General features: G+C 32.5%; 1 protein-coding gene across 2 annotated transcripts in view; it reads right to left on the bottom strand.

The window, feature by feature from the left end:
• LOC106882189 (guanine nucleotide-binding protein G(o) subunit alpha) overlaps positions 1 to 23,645 on the bottom strand; it is a 125,678-nt gene that overhangs the window by 40,012 nt on the left and 62,021 nt on the right. For both annotated transcript variants that reach the window (XM_014932788.3, XM_014932780.3), the window contains exon 3: positions 12,709 to 12,850. In XM_014932788.3, coding sequence (XP_014788274.1) covers positions 12,709 to 12,850 — 142 coding nt within the window. The remainder of the gene's footprint in view (positions 1 to 12,708; positions 12,851 to 23,645) is intronic.

Raw genomic sequence — 23,645 nt, forward strand, 5'->3', positions numbered from 1 at the left:
TGAAGAACAGCAAAGACAAAAGGGACATAAAGAGATGAAAAAAAAAAGATGGAAAAAGATACAAGGTATTTTTTTTTGATACATTGACACTCACCCACCCCTGACATGCTTTCATTCAGTTTAATCTACCGAATTTCACTCACAAGGCTTTGCTTGATCAGAGGCTATGGCAAAAAATGCTTACTCAAGGTGCTGCACAGTGAATTCAAATTCAAAACTATATGATTGCTAAAGCAAACTTCTTAACCATTTGGCCAATGACTTAAATAGCTGTAACTGTCCTAGGAGATATCTTGCCACTGATAAAACAGATTTATCACAGGTATTAATTAAAAAATGGTTTGCCTCAACAGTGAAGCTCTCCTGCTAAATGGCAATATGCTCACATGTCGGTTTTAGAGTTTTAATTCTGTACATATTTATGTTTCTTTGCATGTTCAATGACAGAAAGGTAACAGATCTATATAGAACAGGTATAGTTCAAAACTTTCTGTATTAGTGAGTGCTGATGAGTAAGGTTAAGGTGGTTTGTTGTTAGGCTCTACTTAGAAGCACTAAACATATTAACTTAAGTATTTTATCAATGTTTATTGTGAGTATGAAAGATGGTAGCTATTTTAAAGACAACAAGGAATTGTTGAATGAGATATGGCTGCTAGATAAAGCAAGCTGTAAGGAGAAATGATTGGGAAAAATATATGATGCAGGATTTCAAGAGTGATATACAAAAGTAATGGCAAGAAGAGAGGCAGATGCATTGAGCAAAATCTGGGTAGAAGTGGTACACAAATTGGTAATTTAGATGAGCAGAGCCATTGTAGTAGCAAAAGAGCAAAGAGATAAAACAATACATTATCGAGCCAATGAATGCAATATCAGCACTGTTCCATGTAGGTTTAAGTAGTTGCTTGTATAACATCAGTACTGTCCTATATATATATATATATATTATAAAGTAGTATTGTGTGTGTGATCCTTGGTCTGTAAGTAGTTCTCTAATGTGGGTCTAGCTAGTTTGGGTGAGTAATAAGTAGCACTGTTCCAACTAAATGAGTAGCTCCATAATTTCTTTCTGTGTTTAGGACAGGGCTGACACTGAAGTGTCTTTGTGGTCCTCAAATATTTTCTAGCAGTTCTTTAAATACAAAGTATTTGTGAGCCATTTACCCTTTATACATACAAGCAATGGACAAAAAATTAATAATAATAATAATAAAAAAAGCAGGGCATTATAAAAAAAGAAGTTGCTGATTTAGGAGGTCTGTGGCTAAGAGCAGTAGCGTTCAAGTATGTGAACAGTTCCTTAATGTGAGTCACACTTAAAGTTGAATGGGGCTGAAATATTCTTGGGTCTGGCAAAAGAAACCTTGCATCTGTAAATTTTAGCAATACAATATACTTTAATTTTTCAAGTAATATCTTTATAGATTGTGATCTAACACTTGTAGAGGCTTTGTTCTTAAAACCAGAAGCTGAAGTAATTTTAATAGAAAAAAAAATGTAAATAATGATTCATTTTGAACTCTCTCCCACCACACAGATTATTTCAACTACAGTACTCTTTGGCTAACTTTTACTTAGAGTCTGGTGCAGCCTTCCAGCTTGCCAGCCCTGGTCAAACTGTTCAATCCTTGCCAGCATAGACAATGGGCGTTAAATGATGATGATGATGATGATGATATTATATATATATATATATATATATATAAATAAAAGCATACATCAGATAGGATTCTGCATATTTTCCATCTACCAGATTTTACTCAGAAGCTATGAGTAGACCCAGATGAGATTCAAATCTAGTATAACAACCATATATGTGCCCTCAACCATATTGCTATGCTTGCATTTACTGTGTGTACTTGAAATCTATTTTAACAAGAGCTAATTTAATTCTAACAACATAAGTTGCTTTCATTTTATAAAGACTAAGTATTTAATTACTCTTTTACACTTGTTTCAGTAATTGGACTGTGACCATTAGGCATCACCTTAAAGGGTTTTAGTTGACCATATCTACCCCAGTACTTATTTTCTATTAGTGTGGTACTTATTTTAGCAACCTCTGTTTATTGCACCATTAAGTTATGGGACATAAAGACAGACATCATTTTTTTTCAAGTGCTGTTAAAGATAGACATAAATACAGACACATGATGAAGTCTATCAGCTTCCCTCACAAGGAATTAGTTGACCCAAAGTTATAATAGAAGATTGCACATAGTGGTTTGCAATGGGACTGAACCTGGGAAAAACTAGGCATGAAGTGAATTTCTTAACCGCACAGAATGCCTGCACCTGAATTCTTAATCTTTCAATTCTCTTTCAAAGCTTAGTAAATTATGTTCAGCGGCAAATATGCTTATAAATAGTCTTATGCAATTATTTATATACACACACACACACGCACAGTAAATGCAAGGGAGGAATAAAAACATGATTTCTCACACCATTCTAATGGCTTAGTATGAAGATGGGATAGTGTTCATGATCTCTGTACAACACTCCAGGATTGGCAAGATTGATATGGTTTATGTTCAGCAAATGTCTGTAGAAAAACATGGGCTCTGGAGAGTAAAGTTCTTGGATGAACTACAGAGGCTAGTGTGCAGCTTAGGTGAAGAGTGATGAAAGGAGGAGAGGGAATGTGTCAGATGAGTGTATTGGCTAGGTTTGCATAGAGAAGGTCTACAACTACCTAGTTCAGAGGAATAGAGGTTGTAGTAGTAGTGATTAAGTAGGCAGAAAGAAGAGAGCACATTTGTGGGTTTGAGGCAGAAGTGTATTGATGACTGAGTCTTTGCCAATCAGCCAGAAGTTTTTCTATTGAAAATGAGCTTTGATGTTTCTGTGAAGCAAAAGTATCATCCCAGACATGGGAGTTTCTTAATGTTCACACTGTATATTTTCTTTTAACTTTAAAAAATATATATACAACTAAGTATATGTTTGGTCTTGTTAAAAAATTATCTTTAAGTTATAACCCCCAGAAGAAACAGATAGATCTGAAAGCTGAGCTGGTTCTCATTCATGCCTGCTACAGTGAGAACAATGAATACTTTAATCTTTCTTTCAGATTATCATTTGGTAATGATCTTCATTGATTCACTTGTTGAAAAGTCAACTAAGGCTATGAGTTAGAGGTTCATTATATGAACAAGCCCACATTCAGTGTAGATATATCTTACCACAAACTTGGCATTGATATTCACTGAAATGATTTTATGGCAATTTTATTGCTTTTTATAAATAATCTTTTCAGTTTACCAACAGTTCATGAACAGCATAAATATCACAAAGCGGGGTTACAAAAGACATATAGTGATCTACAAGCATAGAATAGCTGTATAAAAAGTGTAGGGAAAGGATATTATAAGTATGCAGTCTGATCAATAAGTATCCAGACTGTTGCCATAGTAACGAAGCTAAAGCATGTAGAGTGAAGCCGCTTGGCACAGATTGACCTTGAACTCTGCTGTGCATGCACACTAAGTTTTAATGTTCTAGCTCACTTCTGCTATTTATAATAGTGCTTAGAAGTAACATGTGTAGTGCATGTTTGTTGCATTGACCATGACAGAGAAAGTTGAGCAGAAAATTTGATTCAAATTTGCCAAAAGCTTGGTGATACCTGCTCAGAGGCCTATGCAAAGTTTTCAAAAAGTCTTCATTGTTTTCAACACAATCAAGGAGATTTGTGCAACTGAAACTCCAGTGTCTTATTGGTCAGCAGAAAACAGTTGTAGCACAAACTTGGCAGACATGCGGCTCATACCCAAATCTTCAGTGATAATGAACAGAACTGAACTGTAACTAATCTGCATGTCCTCTGATAACTCACAGATGGGGATTCGACAATTTCCCCTCACAGCTGCACAAGCATCTGCAATGTTTTTCTCAGTTCTGCTGGTTGCAGGTCTCTCAGAACATTTGTCACTAGCAACATTTTTTCAGCCATCTTGAAAACGTCTGAACCACTCATACACTTGTGTGCAGCTCATACACTCCTCTCCATACACTTTCTGCAACTTTGCATAGGCCTCTGAGCAGGTATTCCCATGACAACATGCTACACACGTTACTTCGAAGCACTGCCATAAACAGCAGAAGTGAGCTAGAACGTTAAAACTTAGTGCCCATGCTCAGCAGAGTTCAAGGTCAATTTTTGCCAAGCGGCTTCACACTGCATGCTTTAGCTTCGTTACTATGGCAACAGTCCAGATACTCATTGATCAAACTGCTTATAATATACTTATTGAAGTATATTAAAAACCGGTAATATAAACATAAATTACACAATGTAAATAAATACATACATGTATAACTATAAATGAATACAAATACAGACAGTCTGCATACAGGTGAAAATCTCTCACCTGGGTTTAACCAAAACACAACTTGAGCACCTTCTATTTTAGAGGTTAGAAAGGGCTCATTCTCCCTTTGGAGTGTAAATACAGCTGTCATAGACAGTAAAAAGTGGTTCTGATTGATAGCCTATTGCTTGCGTTTTTCACATAGATGAAATGCATCTCCTCAATCTGCACGTTAATTTTTCCATCTTTCTGCAGTTCAATATGTTTATCAATCCCTCACTGACTACTCAAAGAACTAAATTTCCTTCAGTTTAAGGAAAGAAGGGCTTCTCCTGGTATGTCACTGTTGAACATTGGTCAGTCTAGGCAAGATGAGCAAGGGTGGCATGAACAGAGGATGACTGTGACAGATGGACTAGGATGAGGTGGAAAAATAAATGCATGAGTGACTAAGAAAGAGCGAAACAAAGTGGTTGTGATGATTGTGTAGAAAAGGAAGAAATGGGAGAGATAGTAATGACAGAGTATAATGAGGTAAATAATAATAATAGAGGGTAAGGAGAGAGAGAGAGGGGGGGGATATTAATCAAAACGTCTTTATTAGCAAGAGAGGGGGAAGAGAAGGAGAATGAAGACAGAGAGAGACTGTGGGACAGCAGCGAAAACTGGAAGTAAGAGAATGTGATAGTATCAAAAGTGAGTGACCTGAGAGGGGAAAGGGAATGGTAGTTAAAAGAACAGAAGAGAAATGTTTGCTGGTAAGTGAGAGAGAGAGAGCATTTAATGGATAATCAAGATTGTCATAGTAAAAGAGTGATAGATAGAAAGGAGTGTATTGAATCCTAATTAATTTTATGCAATTCCTCATTACTTAGGCACTGTGTTAGGAAAGAAAGAACAGTATTGAGGACTGAGTATAAACAGAGCTAAAGGGAAGATTGAGTATGGACAAAGCAAAAGTTTTGCCTCGGTACAAGTGACATGGTGAACAGGAGAGAGAGAGTGGTAAAGAGGTAAGGGAATACAGAATAGGCAAAAAAAAGGGCAGTAGACAGGGATTTAACAGGTAGAATATGACCAAAAGGCTCAAGTGCATATTATGTATCCTAGTCCATATCACTATCCAGGTTTTATTGTATCTTTCATTATGCTTACAAAGGTGTTCAGGTTTTCTACAGCATCATGCACCAATCACCACAGTTCTTTGTTATCTCCTTTACGACATGCAATATCTTGAGATCAGTCTTCATCACTTTGTCCTATATCTTCCTCAGTCTTCTTCCGCAGGTTCAATTCACTTCAAGTATTCACCACTTCCTTAAGCAGCTATCATCCCCCATACATCACGTCTGTACAAGTGTAGCCTTTTCTGACAGACAACATCTGATTCTGTTCACATACTGTTGTTCATGTACACTAACACTATACATTAGCAAGGCACACTTGCTTCATTTCTTTCAACTCATTACAAATCCTCTCTATTGAAGGCCCATATCTTGCAGTTATACAACTTTGCATTTCAGACATAAACATTAGACAATCAGCCCTTCATTCTGAGGGACAAGCATGGAATTCTTTTAACACCCACTTTCTTTTTATTATGCAATCTTTTTTTAGAACCAATCTTGAAGAAAATTTTTTTTATTTTGATTTAAAAGAAACCTCTTTTTTTTTTTAATATCAGAAATTCATTAGAGCTACAGAATTTACAACTGTAGTATCATTTTTTTTTTATACATAAATATATTTTGCTTGCAGTTGAAGTGTATAAATATATTTTATTTTCATTTGAAAGCATTAGTTACTTCGGCTTTTGAAAATTGAAACTACTGCTGTCTCAGTTTAAATTTATTAAGGATGAAAATGTAATTACAAATGCAAATAAAATATATTTATGCATTTCAAATGCAAATAAAAAATGTTTATTAAAAAAAAAAAAAAAGTTCAGCAACTGTAAATCCTCTAATCCTAAAATCAGTTTCTGATTAGAAATAAAAAGCATTTTTAATTGATAAAAATTTATTTTGGAGATTCAGAAACTTTGATGTTTAAAACATAGAAATTGATAGACCATTAGAAATCAAAATAATAAGCTACAGGTGGACTAAAAAAAATTTCCTGCTAAAACATGCTTGTACACACACACATGCACACACACACACACTAAATATATCTACAAATACATACAGTAAAGTAGTAATTGCTCGTTTAAGTCATTTTTCCAATGACTGTATATTATCTATGATGAACCATTCTCTATATTACTCTGCCATTTATTATTTACTGTTATGATGTTCTCTCATTAAGTCCCATGCTATCAAGGAAGGACATTGTATATTTAATGAGGAACAGTTTATCCTAAATATATATTTGAATAATGTGCTCTATATCTAAATAAACCCCATCACTTTTGTTGGGTACTACACTAGTTATAAAGTAGCAATTCTAAGAATACAAAATATCTAGGAAAGTATCAAAAGAAACTACATAAATTGCTACAAAACATAAGAATGTCCCACACCAAATGTTTTCCATCTTTAAAGAAGACAGCAAATATAAATCAGAGACAAAAACTGAAAGAATGTTGGGACCAAGTGGCTTGTGGTATTTGTTCTGATTCTTTACATTCTGAATTAAAATCCAGCCATTGCTTGGTTTAACACCACCACTTGGCAACTTAGGTGCCTTTAGTACAGTAAACACTGCTGCAAGTATTTGGGTTGGATTTCTGGTTTGAGGATACAATAGAAAAAACATGGTACAAGCAAAGATCAAAATTGGTTTCAGAAAATTGTATGACCATGAGTTAAATATACCAATTCATATAAGTAATATCCAATAGATATACCTTAATCTTCCAACTAGGGAGATGTACATACCTGCAAGAACACCACTTATACAACTACCTCTCAATACCGCAAAAATTTCACAATAAACAAAAACAACACTAAAAATAATACCATTATAACTAACACAAACAACAGCAAACGAGCTGTAAGACAAATATCTCTGCCTCCTACCCAGTAAATCAACAATACTGCATACACTATGACTTTAAAAAATTCTCTCTAATATAGGCACAGAAAGTTATAGTTTATTATATAGTACTTTAATTTTATGGACCTCAGAATGATGAAAGGTAAAGATAATTTTGGTAGAATTTGAACTCCAAACAAAATACAAAGCTATTTTTCCCAGTGTTCTAATATTCTACCAATCTACCACCCTCAAAATTAATGTTGAAAAATTATACAATATAAAATGAGAGAGGCTCTACGTTGGAAGTCAACAAAAGCCTCTACATAGTTGCATGACATGTTAGTAATAGCAGCCAAACATCTCACAAGCACTTCCTACTGTCTTAAGGAAAGAATACATTGAATGATGCTACCCTACATGGTTCTAAAACATACGAAAGCCATAACTAGATTCATTTTCTTCATGTGTTTGCTTAAATCAGGTTGACCTAGGGCTAAACAACACCTGAAAATCCTGATATGAAGCTACTGGAAAATATCTGACACCCCTGATGCAATACAATATTTCATTGAAGCATGTTCAGTTGATTAGATAATCTATCTACTCTATTCCCTATAGCTCATACCTTCAATTTACTCAGTTAAATATTCTCATTTTATCCCTCTCAGTTAAATATTGTGGACATGAAGTCCAACAAACATTTAACCCATGACAATGTTGAAGAAACAGGGGCAAAGCTAATGCAGTTTAACTGAAAATTATTTATAGGTGACACTAAGCATTGCAGGTCAAAACCACTTTATTTTATTAAATTTGTTCATAATGTCAATAATATGAAAGCTATATGAAGTAGCTTTGGATGTTAATTGAGCAATTAATGATAACTTACATCATAATAAATAGACACCCAGTTGAATGTAATTGGATACTGGTGCGAAACCATTATCAGAGACTCAGTAGGATGAAAGACAATGTAAAGTCCAACAAGGATTTTAATAGAAACAATCTTCTAGGTTTTAAAGTTCCCTTTAGTATTTAGTTCTGGGTTCATGATTTTTTTTCTAAAACATCCTCTTCTATTTCCATAAAAAGTAGTTAGCACATGACATAAGAGATGTTATGCGTTCAATAATGGTCAATCAACTTTTGCCATTTACTCAAATTCATGGCAAAGTGAAACAGCATGACTAAATATAACTTTGTATCTAGTTAGATCCTTCTTTACTTATAAACAAATGAGACAAATGAGAAAGACCTTCCACTGGTTAAGAGGCTAATTTAATGCAAATAATATTCTCAGATGATTGAATGCCTTGGGTGAATTGAAGTGATATAGTATAGAAGAGGACACAGTGAAGATAACAGCAGTAAATTCAAGCTCTTGGCACATTTTGTGACTATTGCTGAACACAGACCAACCTCAAGGAGCTAGATGTTCTTTGAAGAGAAACAGTTAAGATAATAAAGAGTAGTGGAGAAAATGATTCAGAAAATAAAATCTACAGATCTCTTGTAGCTATTGCTCAATATTTATAATTAATAACAGAAGTGCTAATAAAAATCAGAGATAGGAGGATTTCGTTAGTGATGCTCTCTGCCATCTCCTTTTTTGTTTTAATACTTGTTTTTCTATGTTGGTCTAGAGTGGACATACCTTGCAGGCTCTATTAACCCTCTCTGGCATGCTTATTAGAAGTAACAAAAACTGCAGTATGACTTTCTATTCTAAATCATGTAATGATGATGATGATGATGATTATGTTAATGACTAAGATATCAAACACTAATTGAGATTAAAAAATGAAAAGAAAACTAGTAATATTTATAAATATAGGGATGTAATGTATAGTTGTTTTCATAGATTATATAAAGTATTTATTAGACTAAAATGAACTACTAATTGTGAAAGTAATGAAATGATAATTGGCAAATGAGTTTACAGCAATCATAAGCTAAAGCAGTGGTTCCTAACCTGTGGTCCATGAACTAAATTCAAAATTTCATATATATATATATATATATATATATATATATATATATATATATATATACACACACACACACACATACATCAGTATAAGCATATTAAAAGGGGTCTGTGGGAAAACTCATTTAAATAAAAGGGGTCCTTGGTAGTGAAAAGGTTGGGAACCACTGAGCTAAAGGATAAATTTATACCAAGGAGAAAAGGTAAGGGTTAGTTATCTGAAGTTAGAAATGAGTTGTATTTTTGTGTTACGCTTTTGTTATGGATTAAAAATCAGTTTTATTTCATTACAGCATCTACACAGACCACTAAAACTTGGGTTTATAAGTTTTTCCTATCCTTAATACCATATGTGGCTGGTTAAGAGTGCTAATAATGATCATATATCTAAATTTTTGAATTACTAAAGTTCTACATATCTCTTATTAACCAACCTTATCATGTAACAAAGCTGCCAATCTACTCAGGCACATCATTACAATATACACAACTCATACACACATTTAATCACTGCAAAATTTTCTCATATTTTTCTCTAACTCGCAAACATTAAAACTAATGTATCTTATCCTCTCTAGAAAAAAACATAAACATAAACACTGTTGAAATTCAAGTACATATATAATTTAAATTAATGGTTCTAAAAATTTATTTTGCATAATATAGGAAAAACGTTTGTATCTATATTTGACAAAATAAGCCAATATATTTTTCATATACATTGGATATTTTAAAAAGGTATTTTCCATTAGCTGTACTAAAATTGTGTGTGTGTGCACACACATACGCATGTGTACATGGTTGAGCATGGTCTTCCAAATGTTAGAAAGTATGAGTCAAATGAAATATTAAAAATCTTATTTCAAATTAATACAAACTATGGTAAATGTTGCATTTCAAACACATAGACAAGCAATAAAAATACATAGGCACATATAAGCATATAGCATTTTATGAATGAACACTATTTTAGTGTGCATTTGAAATGAAAGCAAATTTTGAAGACAGAAAACCGAAAGTATAGTTTTGGTTATATATATATGTGTCTTATATGGATGTGTATGGGTTACTGAAATGTGAATAAAATTTTAAGTAAAAAGAACTATCTCTATAAAACCTCATTCTATTAGAGCATATTCTAAGAAATAAATGTAATCTCAGAAAAATTCCTCCAATTGGAAAGAACTATGTAATGTCCAACTATAGAACAGCTTCAATAATTTGGCATTAAAGGCTTTCATAATTTTCATTATTTAATGTCCATCTTCCATGCATGCATGGGTAGGATGGTTCACAGGAGCTGGCCAGGTAGAAAAACAACCCTATGCTACTCTGTTTTGGCAGGGTTTTTACAGCTGGATGTCCTTCCTAACACCAACCATTCTGCAGAGTGGACTCAGTGCTTTCACATGACACCAGTACAAGTGAGGTTAGTTTTAGCATGATTTTTACAGTTTTATACATTGAAATGCAAGCCAGATTTTAAGAAGTAGAAAAATGTATCTCTGTTACACATAATAAAAAACAATATATTTGAAATATTTATGCAAAATTACTATGGTTCAAATTCAACTAATTATCTTACAACTGAGTGCTTTATTTCCAAGTTATGTCAATGTGTGTGTAAATAAAGGCACAGGCATCGCTGTGTGGTAAGAAGTTTACTTCCTAGCCACATAGTTCCAGGTTCAGTCCCACTAAATAACATCTTGGGCAAATGTCTTCTACAATAGCCATGGTCCAACAAAAAACCTTGTCCGGAAACTGGAAAACCTCCTCATATATATGTATATGTATGTATGCATGTGTGTGCATGTGTGTATGTATGCATGTGTGTGCATGTGTGTGTGTGTTTGTGTGTGTGTGTTACTATATCCTTGCCTTGACTTTGCATGATAATTGTAAATGAGTGTCATCATGATGAGGAAATATTACCTTACTTGGAAACAGGTGAGAGTTGGAATACCAACTAAAAGAAAATATCCAAAAATATAGACTTCAAAAGAACGTGAAATGACTGAAAGATTTTTGAGACCATCAACTATTATAGCTAAGTTAAGAACAAATGACATCAATAAATTTGAGCAATATACTGTAAATATATCTAAATTATTTAATTTATTTTAATGACAAGATATCAAATTTAGGCCTTTTAAAGACATTGGAAAATGTAGAAAGACATATAGTTAAGTGCGAGTTGCTACTCTTGAGACCATGAGCAGAAAATAATTTTTGATTAATTGAAATTGAAATCATATGCATGTTGAACAACAAGAATCAAGATGATGACTTGTATATTTATTCCTAATATGTTTCAACAGATTTGAAAATGGCAGATATGAGCAGGATCAAGGAACAGTTTGTTTGTTGAAAGTATAAACAAGGACATTGATTCTTGTTAGATCCATTAGTCTAGGAGTGCTTCTGCTTGATGTGATACAATGATGTTGAAAAAACGGCTGTCCCAGAATCTCTTGTATTAATGAATTGACTGTGTTATGAATACATATTCATTGTAAAGGAGAAGCTGTTCTCCTGTGATGAAACACTACAGTGATTAGCATATTCATGTTTGAATTTGCCAGAATATATTAAGAACAAATATGCATGTCTGCGTGAAATTAAAATCCTAATGAGAAAAAAAAAATCTCATAAATAATAACAAAAATTTATTCTGAAAAGGGCAAACAAAAGAAGCCTAAAATTACACAAAATCAGATAGATATGCAGGGATGGGGGAAATGAATCTGAGATGACAGCCATGTTGGCAACTATAAACATGTTTCAGTTTTATTTGACCTCCTCAGTGCAATGCAGCCCACATGATGTCTGTCAAGATCACTAAATGCCAACAAGAAGTAGCCTGTTACTTTTTGTGAAGAACATTTAGTGATTAGGTATATTAAAATGACATTGGAAAATTCTTGAAGTGTGTTTTTGCACAAAGAACATTATAGTTAGGTACATGCTACCATACTTGGTTGTGAACTGAAAATAATTTCTAAATGATTGAAATTATAACTCTAAGGAGAAAAAAAAAGGTCATTAGATTTAATAGAAATTTCTTCTCACAAGGAGCAAGTGAGAGAAGTCACCAAACTGCAATCAACCAAAAACAAAATGATGTGTAAGGCTCTTTGGCCTTTAAGTTATATTTTAGGACTTACAAGTCATAACTATGATGCTTTTTGACTGTCTTAAACATATTTAATATATACATGAACATTTAACATTATTTTCTTGCTAATCCAAGTTTCTCACTATAAGTGAATCCCCTCCTCTCTTTCACACTCACACACACACACATGCATGCACACACACGTACACACATGTAAATATAGTGAGCAAGGTTATTAAAATAGAAAGTGAAAATTATACAAATGTATACATCAATAAGGAGAAAATGTATGCTGTTTTTCTACCTACCTCTCTTTCATTATCTCCAAAAGGAATATCAAGTGTTCCCATAGCTCGGATAATAGCTACTAGGGACTGTATCGTGTTACTGTAGACAACAGGTTTATATTGTTTGTTATCTTCACTTGTAAAACCACCTTCATGAATAATCCTGTGAGAAGAAAAAGAAAAGAAAATATGAAAATAAAAAGATGTAATAATGTCATGCTAACTGTTCTGGAAAGAGAATTTAGAATGGCAACATGTTTAGAGAAGAATTCATGTAGCAATATACTGAATTTTTACAGAACTGTAAAAGAGAGAATTTCTAATCAATGCAACAAGACATGATCTAATTAGTTTGCTTTAAGTTGGCAATTCTTCGGAACTAGCCAGAAGTTAATCTGGCATACAATCTCATGACTCATTTTTCAAATAAGCTGGAAATGACTGTAGTCTTCACACAATACTCATGGGATAGCAGAAATAGATAGTAAATCAAGTTTATTTCAATACAAAAGAAACAAATAAAAAAAAATAATAACAAAATAAATAAAAATTATCTTGAAAGGAAATGAGCCTCCAAACTAAAGATAATAAAAAAAACTGCTTTAGAAAAATTCAACAAAGAAAAAAGGAAGTTGAAAACAAAAAGTTAAAAAAAGATTAAAACAATAATCAAATGAAATCAATAGTTTTAATGTTATAGTGTATGGAAGGCAATTCCTTCAATGTTATTTCTAGGGGATTTCTCTATTAGAATTGAAAGCATAAGTGAAATTGTGAAGAAAATGCAATGAAAGCTACCTACAACATGAAGTAAATTTATAATGGCCTAGATAGTAGAATTCTTTTCTGTTATGCCATTCCCTCTTGGGGGTGGAAGAGAGAATAAAAAAATTTAAAAACTACTTTTGATATCTACTTTTTGATGATAACATTAGTTGGAAAGAAATTTTTCAATGCATTTCAATCCTACACCATCTCATCTTTGAAGTTGATTGATACCCAACTTGGCCAACTTCTTGGTAGACTCCATTCTCTGATAAAAGAATCAACCAAGAATATCTAATAGATATTTCTTCTTTTTACATCAATCTAACCGACAAAATATTTAGCTATAACTTGATTGGCCCATGTATAGGAAGAGAAACCTCTTGTCAACGAGGTTAGCTGTTTACTATGATCTCCTTCAAACCCTTCCTCTATGCAATCATTATTTTCACTACAGAACTTACCATGTCACCTAAGCAGCAAACATTATGTCATTTATAATATGAGTTAACAAAAATGGCTCTATGTTAGTCATGGGCAAACTGCAGCATGTAGGACTCTCTGAATGGCACATCGAATGAAAAAATTACCTTGAAATTTTATTAGTAGTGTGACTTGCCTGATGATGAGCCATGTCTCATGTGACTTGCTTTGTGAAAAAAGGTGGCCCATACCTGATCTTTGTGACCCCATTCAAAGGAGACTTGGTTGCTAGAAATAGCAGCCAAATCTCCTTTAAATAATTCCCCTCTACATCTTAAATGAATATAAAAAAATGATACACTGGACAATGATGATGGCAAAGTGAAAGCTAGAATAATACCTCATAGGTCTGCATAATGAGAGTTGACCAGATGCTAAACAACTATTTTTTTTTTATCAAATCAATAGTTATGTGAAATGACCTATCAGCAGTGTGATGGATTTAACTATTTTCCTTGGATACCTTGCACAAGGATGATCAACATATATTGTAGTCTTCACTCTCTAACCAAGCTGGTTCTGTAAGTAGAACTCCTGTCATTTCTATTTTTGCTTCTTGTGCACCATGCTCTACACTGCATATAGGAGAGATCTCTTAAACTTTCTCACTCCACTTATTTCACTACCATGTACACACAGCTGCTCAATGTAAGAACTTCTTTGATTGCACTAATAGGTGATCAACCTTAAATGTCTCCCTTCCATTACATTCTTGTGGTGCACTCTACAGCTGGGTCTTATCCTCAACAAGTTCTTCCATCACAGGCAAATGAATACTTAAGAAAAAGCAGTCAAGCTGACCTAAGAATATCAAACATCAAAGTTGATGTAGGACAAAGATGTATGTGCGTGTGTTGTAGGTAGCTGAGACAGACTGAAAACATTACAGTATTTTGATATATTTCTCTCGGTTCTTTGTTTAAATCCTGCTGAACTCAACTATATCAGAGTCCATAAAATAGTAGCAGCTACATACTTGAAAGGATTCTTTCCCCTCTTTTTGACAATTTGTTTAGTATTTCTGGAGTTTACAAAATATGTCCTAGTCATATATTAATGGTAGTTAAATCTCCCTATAACTTTCTTATTCTTAGAATTACTTGCAGAAATTGTAGAGTATTGAACTAGTTTTATCCCTCTACATATAGTTTTCAAATCTCAAAGTTACTTTAATTTTTGCTTCTCTGGGGTTGATAATCAATCACCAGATAGTACAAGAGGTGACTCCAATATGATTCTTAAAATAATGTCGACATTAAAGAAATTTATAGAAATCTTGCTAAAGCATAGAGGAAGAACATTTAATATTGTAAATAACCATGAAGAAATGAATATTCTTTAATTAATTCCAATACTGACACACATTATTAATAAATAGATGACATGTAAAGAAAGAGATACAAACACATCACACTTAATCAGCTATATTCTAAATAAACAAAAGCATTCATTCATCTTGGTAGAAGTAAAATGACAATAGCTATAACTGTGCAAGAAACAGAACTCCATTAAACTACATGTCAGACTGCAGTTGCTTTAATTTCTGAGTGAAATGACATTCTGACTGTTGTTTGCCATCAATGGACTGCAATGCTAGTTTTAACAATGGCAAACAAACCCACAATATAGTGGAAAGAATTCAAAAGCCCGCAACAAAGGATAAAATGGATGAAGTAAAAGAGATTAGATAATAGGGAGGAATTTAGTTTCATTCAGGGTCAGTATCAATTTATATTTGTTGACCTGAATGAAGCTAATATTTGTAGAAATAAAATATTCTCTCCATAATAACTGAGCACATACAGCTGGAAAACTACAATGTGTGTGTGTGTGTGTGTGTGTGTGTATGCACCATAAATGATTAACAAACAAAATCAATCCTCTCCAAACAATGTTGTTGTTTCTGTGGTTATTCAAACATTAGTTTGTGAACAGAAATCACTCCAATGCCAATAATCTAAATAAATTTATTTGAAACAATTGAACAGAATTGAGAATTAAGTTTGTCAGAACTAATATTAGAGAAGACATAACTGAAAGTATAAAACAAAATTGACTTGTGTAGAATAGAGTAAATGGAGTAGTTTGCAAGTAAATGAAGATAAAACTACCTCTATTTTCCACATTAATCCTGCTTTAGCAAATTTTCAGGTCAACTGGCAGACTAGAGTATCAGAAGAAAAGTGACTAGAGGTATTTCTTCTGGCTCTTTAATTCTGAGTTCAAATCCAATGAAGATCAACTCTTGCCTTTCATGCTTCCTGGGTTGTTAAATGATGTACCAGTAATTCACTAGCCCCAACTCCTCAAAATTATTGGCTTTACAACTAAATAAGATGCCATTATTTATGCAATGCTTGGTATTCTTTTAAGCAGTCGTATCTCTGTCAGTCTTCACAAGCTATTGTTGTTCATCCTGATGAATATCTTGTCAAAATGGCTTCTGTATGTAATTTCATTCTCCTGCTAACAATATTATATAACAATAAAATGGGAAAACATATAATAAAGATTTATAAAGTGTTTAAAATAATTGAATTAAATGATAATAACTTACTATTATAGTTTAACATAATGATACGGGACAGAGGTCTGTATTCAATGTATTTAATGTTTGTATCATTGAATTTAATGGAATATCTCTTGCTAGTCATTAGTGAAACTGCTCACCAAAACACTTCATATTCTGACAATTATTGCTAAACTCACACACTAATGACACAGTTACTAAACTGGGGATCACTAAAATATCCATTATATATGAAGGGGAAAAAAAAGATTTAAACCTTATAAGACACCCTTGGGTAACTAACGTCTGTTTTTAATAACTGCAACATCACTGTCTTAATTAGGAGAAACTGTTCAGCATCCTGTACATGAGCAATGCATATATAGCTATGCAATACCAACTTTTTGTTCTACATGAAAAGTGTGGTGATGTTTTCAGTGAGAATATTACTACATTCAGAGATACCAAAGTTCACATCAAAGTCACTGAAACTGCACCAAAGTTTTTTGAAGCATATGTCTTTGAAGGGAATGAAGTTGAGCATAATAAATTGGAGTACGAAGATATATAATCAGCCCATGCATTATTCAAAATGGGCGTTTCTAATAGTATCAGTTGTAAAGGGTAGAACAATAAGAACTTATGAGGACTATAAGCAAACTCAGTAAATCAGCCACTTGTGATGGGTGAAAGGTTTCCAAAGCTTGATCATAGCCATACTTCTCAACAGTTGCTTCTGGGCAAAGATCCTCAATTACTAATGCTGAATATGCATCGAGAACCTTTTTTTTTATGTATGTGCAAGCATCCAGTTTTGGGTTAAGTATGTTCCAGTGCAAAATGGAAAAAAGTTCAAGTTATATATTGTTTGTGTTTGAGATGACAATAGTGGAAGGGAAGAATGATGAGCATGTTGAAAAGGTTCTGCATGTACTATCTAACTATGGTCTGAAGTCAAAAAAACAGAAATGAAGCTTTATGATTCCAGAGGAAGATTATTTAGATTCCAAAATAAACAAAGACAGTATGTTTCCAGAACCAGAGAAATTAGCACCAGTCAAGTCATAAATGAACCTAAACCAGAATATATTAATGAGATCAAATCATTCTTAGGGATGCTTGACTATTAACACAGGCACCAACCAAATAAGAGTTTTTACAGAGAGCTTCGAGAAAATATGTACCGTGGACATATGGTACAAACTGTATATGATAAAGTAAAGCAGGTACACTGTTCCTCTGAATTTTTGGTACATTATGATCCAAATAAGCCTCTGCTGTTTTCATTCTACAGAATTGGAGGTTTTGTTATTGCCTGATGCTTCTGAAAACCCTGTTATTACTTCCCAAACATTTCTGAGACTGAATGAAACTATGCTCAGATTGAAAGAGAACAACTGTGTATCACTTATCAAGCTAAGAAGTTTTACATATATCAGTATCATTGCAAGCTAACTCATATTACTAGCCATAAGCCACTTCTTGGATTCCTCAACTAAAGTAAACTAATTTCCTCAGTAACTGCTCTATGGATCTAATGTTGGACCCTACTTCTGTTGTCTTATTGCCATAAATTACTACACCAAAGCCCATTTGCATCTTGCACATACAAACATGGTTGTTTTTCATAGATTTATGTGTGTGTGTGTAAAACAACTTGTAGAATGTAGCAGTCACTATTTTGGTGGCATCCAATCTTTTATGTTTATTGGACAGTTCATTTGTAACTGTTGCGCCACTAAGTTTAGTTGTAATGTTAATTTCTCCTGTGTGCATAATCTTATGTTGAAATCAAAGCCGCATTTCATATGTACAAGTTATAGAGAAGAGTAAAGCTCATAGCAGCTACATTAATTTATTGACTGTTAGAGAATAGAAATAAAACCATTGTTTTAAATGTTATCCTGCAGTTTTGCTTATCATGGAATCAGGATTCTCTACAAACCATCTCAATGAATTATCTCTGAGGCCTTACATCTATAGTAGAAACCCTTTAATTTAGTAGTTATACTTCTTATTTCCAATTACATAAACATTGTGATTGCTTAATGATTATTACATCATTAACTGATCTTCAAACTTTTTTATTTGGATAGCCTCTTAAAAATATTAAGAAGATTGCCTCATCTGAGAATAAACCATTATGTATATAATATGTTGAAGACACAACTGAGACAAATTACACTTCTATATTCATTGTTATCAAATTACAGCAGCAGATCTAAATACAAATTTCATAAACTTACAATCCATTCCTATTCACACAGAACACCCTTTCTCTTGGAATAGAATTACTAAGCCTTGAGCAATTCATATTTAACTCAAATTACATTAACTTATCACAATTCTCCAAATAAAAATTCACCTCAGCTAAGATCTGTTTCATTTCCTTAAATGATTCATAAAAGCAAAGTAAAATCATTAAACTTTTTATCCTCCTTTATAAACCTTCTTCAATATCAATGCAAATGAAACCATTTTTGCAAAGTTGAATATTTACAACTTGTTACAGGAATAGATTTTTTTAACTAGATGCAAGTCTTACCACTAAAGTAAGAGAGTTTATTACCAGATAAACAGAAAGAAGGGAAGGTACATATAAATCTCAGACACATAAAAGAATGGGTGAAATAAAGTTTGAAAGCTGTTTGAATATTTATCATTATTTATTGGTGTTTTATTTATTTCAGAGTTCTCTCACTCATTATTAAAACATGCAGATAAGTTTAATTATTGCATATGTGTGTGTATATGAGAGAGAGAGAGAGAGAGAGAGAGAGGGAGAGAGAGAGAGAGAGAGAGAGAGAGAGAGAGAGAGAGAGAGAGAGAGAGAGAGAGAGAAACAGAAAGAGGGGTACAAAGACAGCTATGGATTAGTGTAATATACAAACACATGCAAGCTAAATTCAAAGATTATCAGTTTCATAAGGGAAGGGTTAGTGCTTCATTTTCATGGTCAATGGTTCAATACTAGTTAGAATTTGCTTTATGTAAACGTATTATTAACTGTGTAGCAGCTTAATATACACACCTAGTCAACTAAAAAAGTTGGCAATTATCTAATAGTGCATATGTACTTTCATGAACATAAAATAAATGATAGTAATGACAATGATGCTTAACTCTTGAAGATGAATTTGTTTCATTTAGTAAGGAGTAAGTCAGGAGTTTATAAGAAGAAATACATAGGCTTCTGTATTTGGATCAAGTTGCTTTCTACATTCTATACCAAGAATGTTTTTAGCAAAATCTAGAACTGACACATATAGAAAATTCTATACAAATTGTCTTGGTACATTTTGAAGAATTGATTCTAGACTTGCACACAAAATCTAAAACCTAAAGGAACTCTGATTCCAGAAGTTTGAAAGTGAATACATATTTCAGTTAGCAGTAGATTTCTGTATCATAACAGTTTCAAGGAATCCTTTTCATTCAATATTGTGATAGTTTTACAACAAATGTAGCAGAATTTTAGGTAGGCTGACAATCACTTTAAATCAAACCAAAGATAGAGCCCAAACTAAAAAGGACTCCCAACCAAGGGGAGCTTGGACGAAAATAGGTAGCATCTAAACCAGTGGTTCCCAACCATTTCACTACCAAAGACCCCTTTTATTTAAACGACTTTTTCCACAGACCTCCAGGATATTAAAAGGTCTCTCAGCTTAACATGTTCATGAACCCCCAGTACTACCTTTGTGGACCACCAGAGGTCTGTGGACCACAGGTTGGGAACCACTGCTCTAAACCAATGTTTTTCAGGGTGTTGGTGTATGCCCCACCAGTGTAGCATAGGTAACTGAATGGGGTATATGTAACAAGTGAATAGAACTTGCAATAAAGTTATAATTAAAACTTCTTTTGATTATATTTATATATTCTATATATTATTTTGTTTGTTTATGGTGAGGAGTATGTTTTGTTGGAAAATCAAAGTGGAGTGTGGAACGATAAAGGTTGAGAAGCACTACTCTACGTGGTCAATGACCTGCTAGAAATAATTACCAAAATTCCATGAAATCACATCTTTCCTTCTTAAGAGAACAATGTAATCCTTGATATATACTGAACAATGTAATGCTTGATACATAAAAAGATAGGATAGCCAAGGTTGGAAGCGTAATAAATAAATAAAAAAACTAAAAAAAAAAACCCAAAAAACTAGTGAAATAGTTTAGTGAACACAAAAATCCATATAGTGACTTAAGGAGCAGAAATGAACTAGCAAGTGATTGAGGAAGTTTAAGCTCCTTCTATACTACCAGCAACAAAGTGCTTGTCTCTTCACATAAAATGTAAATTGTATAGTGTATGTGATGTTGATAGGAAACGGTATAAGTCAGGAGTGAGTGGAGAGGAATGAACTGTATGTGATCAGTTGTTTGATTGCAAATAATGAATTAAGTTTAAATATGTAAAGGAAGTGGTGCAGGTTTTAGACATGCCAGCATGGAAAACGGACATTAAATGATGATGATATCAGAAGTAAACACAAATTTGTGATATGATACCAGAATATAATAATGTTTATGTCCAATACCACACACACACAACATATGATTTCCATGCTGGCATAGGCTAACTCATGTCAGCATGGAAAGTGGATATAAAATGATGATGATGAATGATGACAGCAATTATTTCAATTGAGCTGTGCATCTTCATCTTTATTTTTTTTTTTATATATATAATGTAACTTGTTTGGAACATTTCAATTATTATTAATTAGAGTAAATTTTATAAGTCTGAAAAATGCTACAGGAAGCAAACAAAGCAAATCAAAAAAAAAATTCTACAAGAACTGTGGAATAAGAACTGAATATGACTTTGAAAAGAAACCCCCCAAAAACAAAAAAAAAACTAAAAAAAAAATTAAAATAATTTGATGAATTGCAATTTTGCAAGAAATTTAACAAGAAAGAGTAGAGTAGGAACTTTCAAAAGAAGAGAAAAGTGATGACATTCTTAGATCAAAATATTTTATAAAAAGTAGAATTGGACATATCTAGCATAAACATTTTATGGCAAGAAAATTCATCGTTTGGAATATGAAAAATAAGAACCTAAAATTTATTAAAATGATTGAACTCTATACAATTTTACCACGAAAACTGTAAATCAAAATAATAGATGAACCAGAGCTAAGAATACTTTAGGAACAGATGATTTGGGGTAAAATAATCATGGAAGTATACCTTTTAAGATGAAGAGTAACAACAAATGAACAAATATACAAATATATTCTTTATCAACAAATGGAAGAATGGATCACTTTTACAATATGTATGGAAACTTAGGAAACAACTGCAAAAATAGATAAGTTATATCACATCAGAACATTAAAAATTGGTTTCTGAAGAGGAATTTAAGAAAGAATATGATTTGGACAGAATGTTAACAAAGCAAAAGCATACACAGAAGCAATGTGACAAGATGCAAATCAAAGTTTGGTTATCTCTAAATAAGCAGTCAATAGAAAAGGCACATTCCAAAATTATAACAATAATTTTTCTATGAATCAGATTTCCTGAAAGATACAGGACTCTTCTGAAATTTGGAAGAAATATAACTAAAACATGTGAAACTCAAATTCAAGTTATATGTAAGAACAACTGCACTAATAGAATGTCTGATGCATTTAGTAAATCAACTCATAATAGAACAAGGAATGGCAATGATGAGCAAAATAATAACAGTTGTTATATGAATTGAACACAGAGTGCCAAGACAAGATGGTTACTGAACAAGAGAAACTGAAGGTAATTAGTTTTTCAGAGGAAACATTAACATCCACTCCCCAAAATGTCTTTTTTCAAATTAAAAAATGACAACACAGAATCCTGCTAGTTGAACGTTTGTTTAGGAAAATCCATTTGTTTGATGATGAATCATTAGTTAGAAATAAAGGTGAATTTTGTCCAAAGAAAGAAAGGAGTAAAACACTTGATATTTACTATGAATACATGAATTTTCCCCTTGAAATAACTGAAAATCCAATTTCTCAAAACAAGAACAGAACAATCTAAATGATCTATGAAAAAGATTGAAATTAACATTTAAAGAAGCTGATGATGGTAATACTGTTGCTATTATGGATACAGATTATTATAAAAAAAAGTACTTAAGATATTAAATAAATAATATTACTATGAAAAAACAAACAACTATAAATAATCAAAAATAGCATGAAATTTACTGACTATCGAGTATGTACCATATATGTTTGATGAAAGGAGTTGACTAATGTATGCAAAATCAGACGCAAAAGCAGCAATTTCTATGGCTTACCTAAAATATATAAAAGTAAAGCTATTGGTGACATAAAGACACTAAAATCAAAGATATTAAAATAAAATCTCTAGATGATTTTAAATGAAGACTGATCATAGCAGGTTTTTAAACCATACTTAAAATATATATAGAGTTTTATTCAAGATGATCCAGATAAGCTTAATTACTTACCAGAAACAGCAAACCAAAATACAATTACTGTTTCCTTTCATGTTGTAAATTTATATGCTAATATCAATCACAAGTAAGGAATAAATGCAATTAAATATTGGCTTCATGCATATCAATTTGAATTAGCAGAATGCAGTCAAAAGATTTTATCAATAATGGGCTTAGATTTATATTACAAAATAATCATTTCATAGTCAATGAATCAGTGTACTGACAAATATCAGAAACTGTAAGGGCACTAAAGTAGCCCTCATTTATGCTAGCTTTATAGATATTTGGGAACACATTTTATGCACATTTAAAAGACAACTTGAAAATGTCTAGGTAGCTATTTTATTTCATAGCAGGATAAACTTATGGAATTTAAAAAATATGATTAACAATGAAAGCTACAGTATTAAATTCACAGCAGAATTCAACCAGAAGAAACTACAATTTTTAAACAATTATGTAAACAGGTAAGACAGAAACAGACATTTACAATAAACTTATAAATTCGAATTCAAAGCAGTAACTTTTCTTTACATCCTATCATTTTAAACATACAAGAATAACCATTACATTTAGCCTTACAAAAAAAAAAAAAATTCACAAAAGTATTGAACCTTACAGAGTACAAGCAAAAACTGGAAGAATCAAACAGTCTAATAGCAAATGGAACAGAAGTAAAATATATATTCATCTCCAGGAAAGCAGTATTCAGTCAATGCCCTCATTTAAAACGTTTCCTACTTCA

Source organism: Octopus bimaculoides, chromosome 1, assembly GCF_046866305.1.
Source record: "Octopus bimaculoides isolate indiv1 chromosome 1, ASM4686630v1, whole genome shotgun sequence".
Lineage (NCBI taxonomy): Eukaryota > Metazoa > Mollusca > Cephalopoda > Octopoda > Octopodidae > Octopus > Octopus bimaculoides.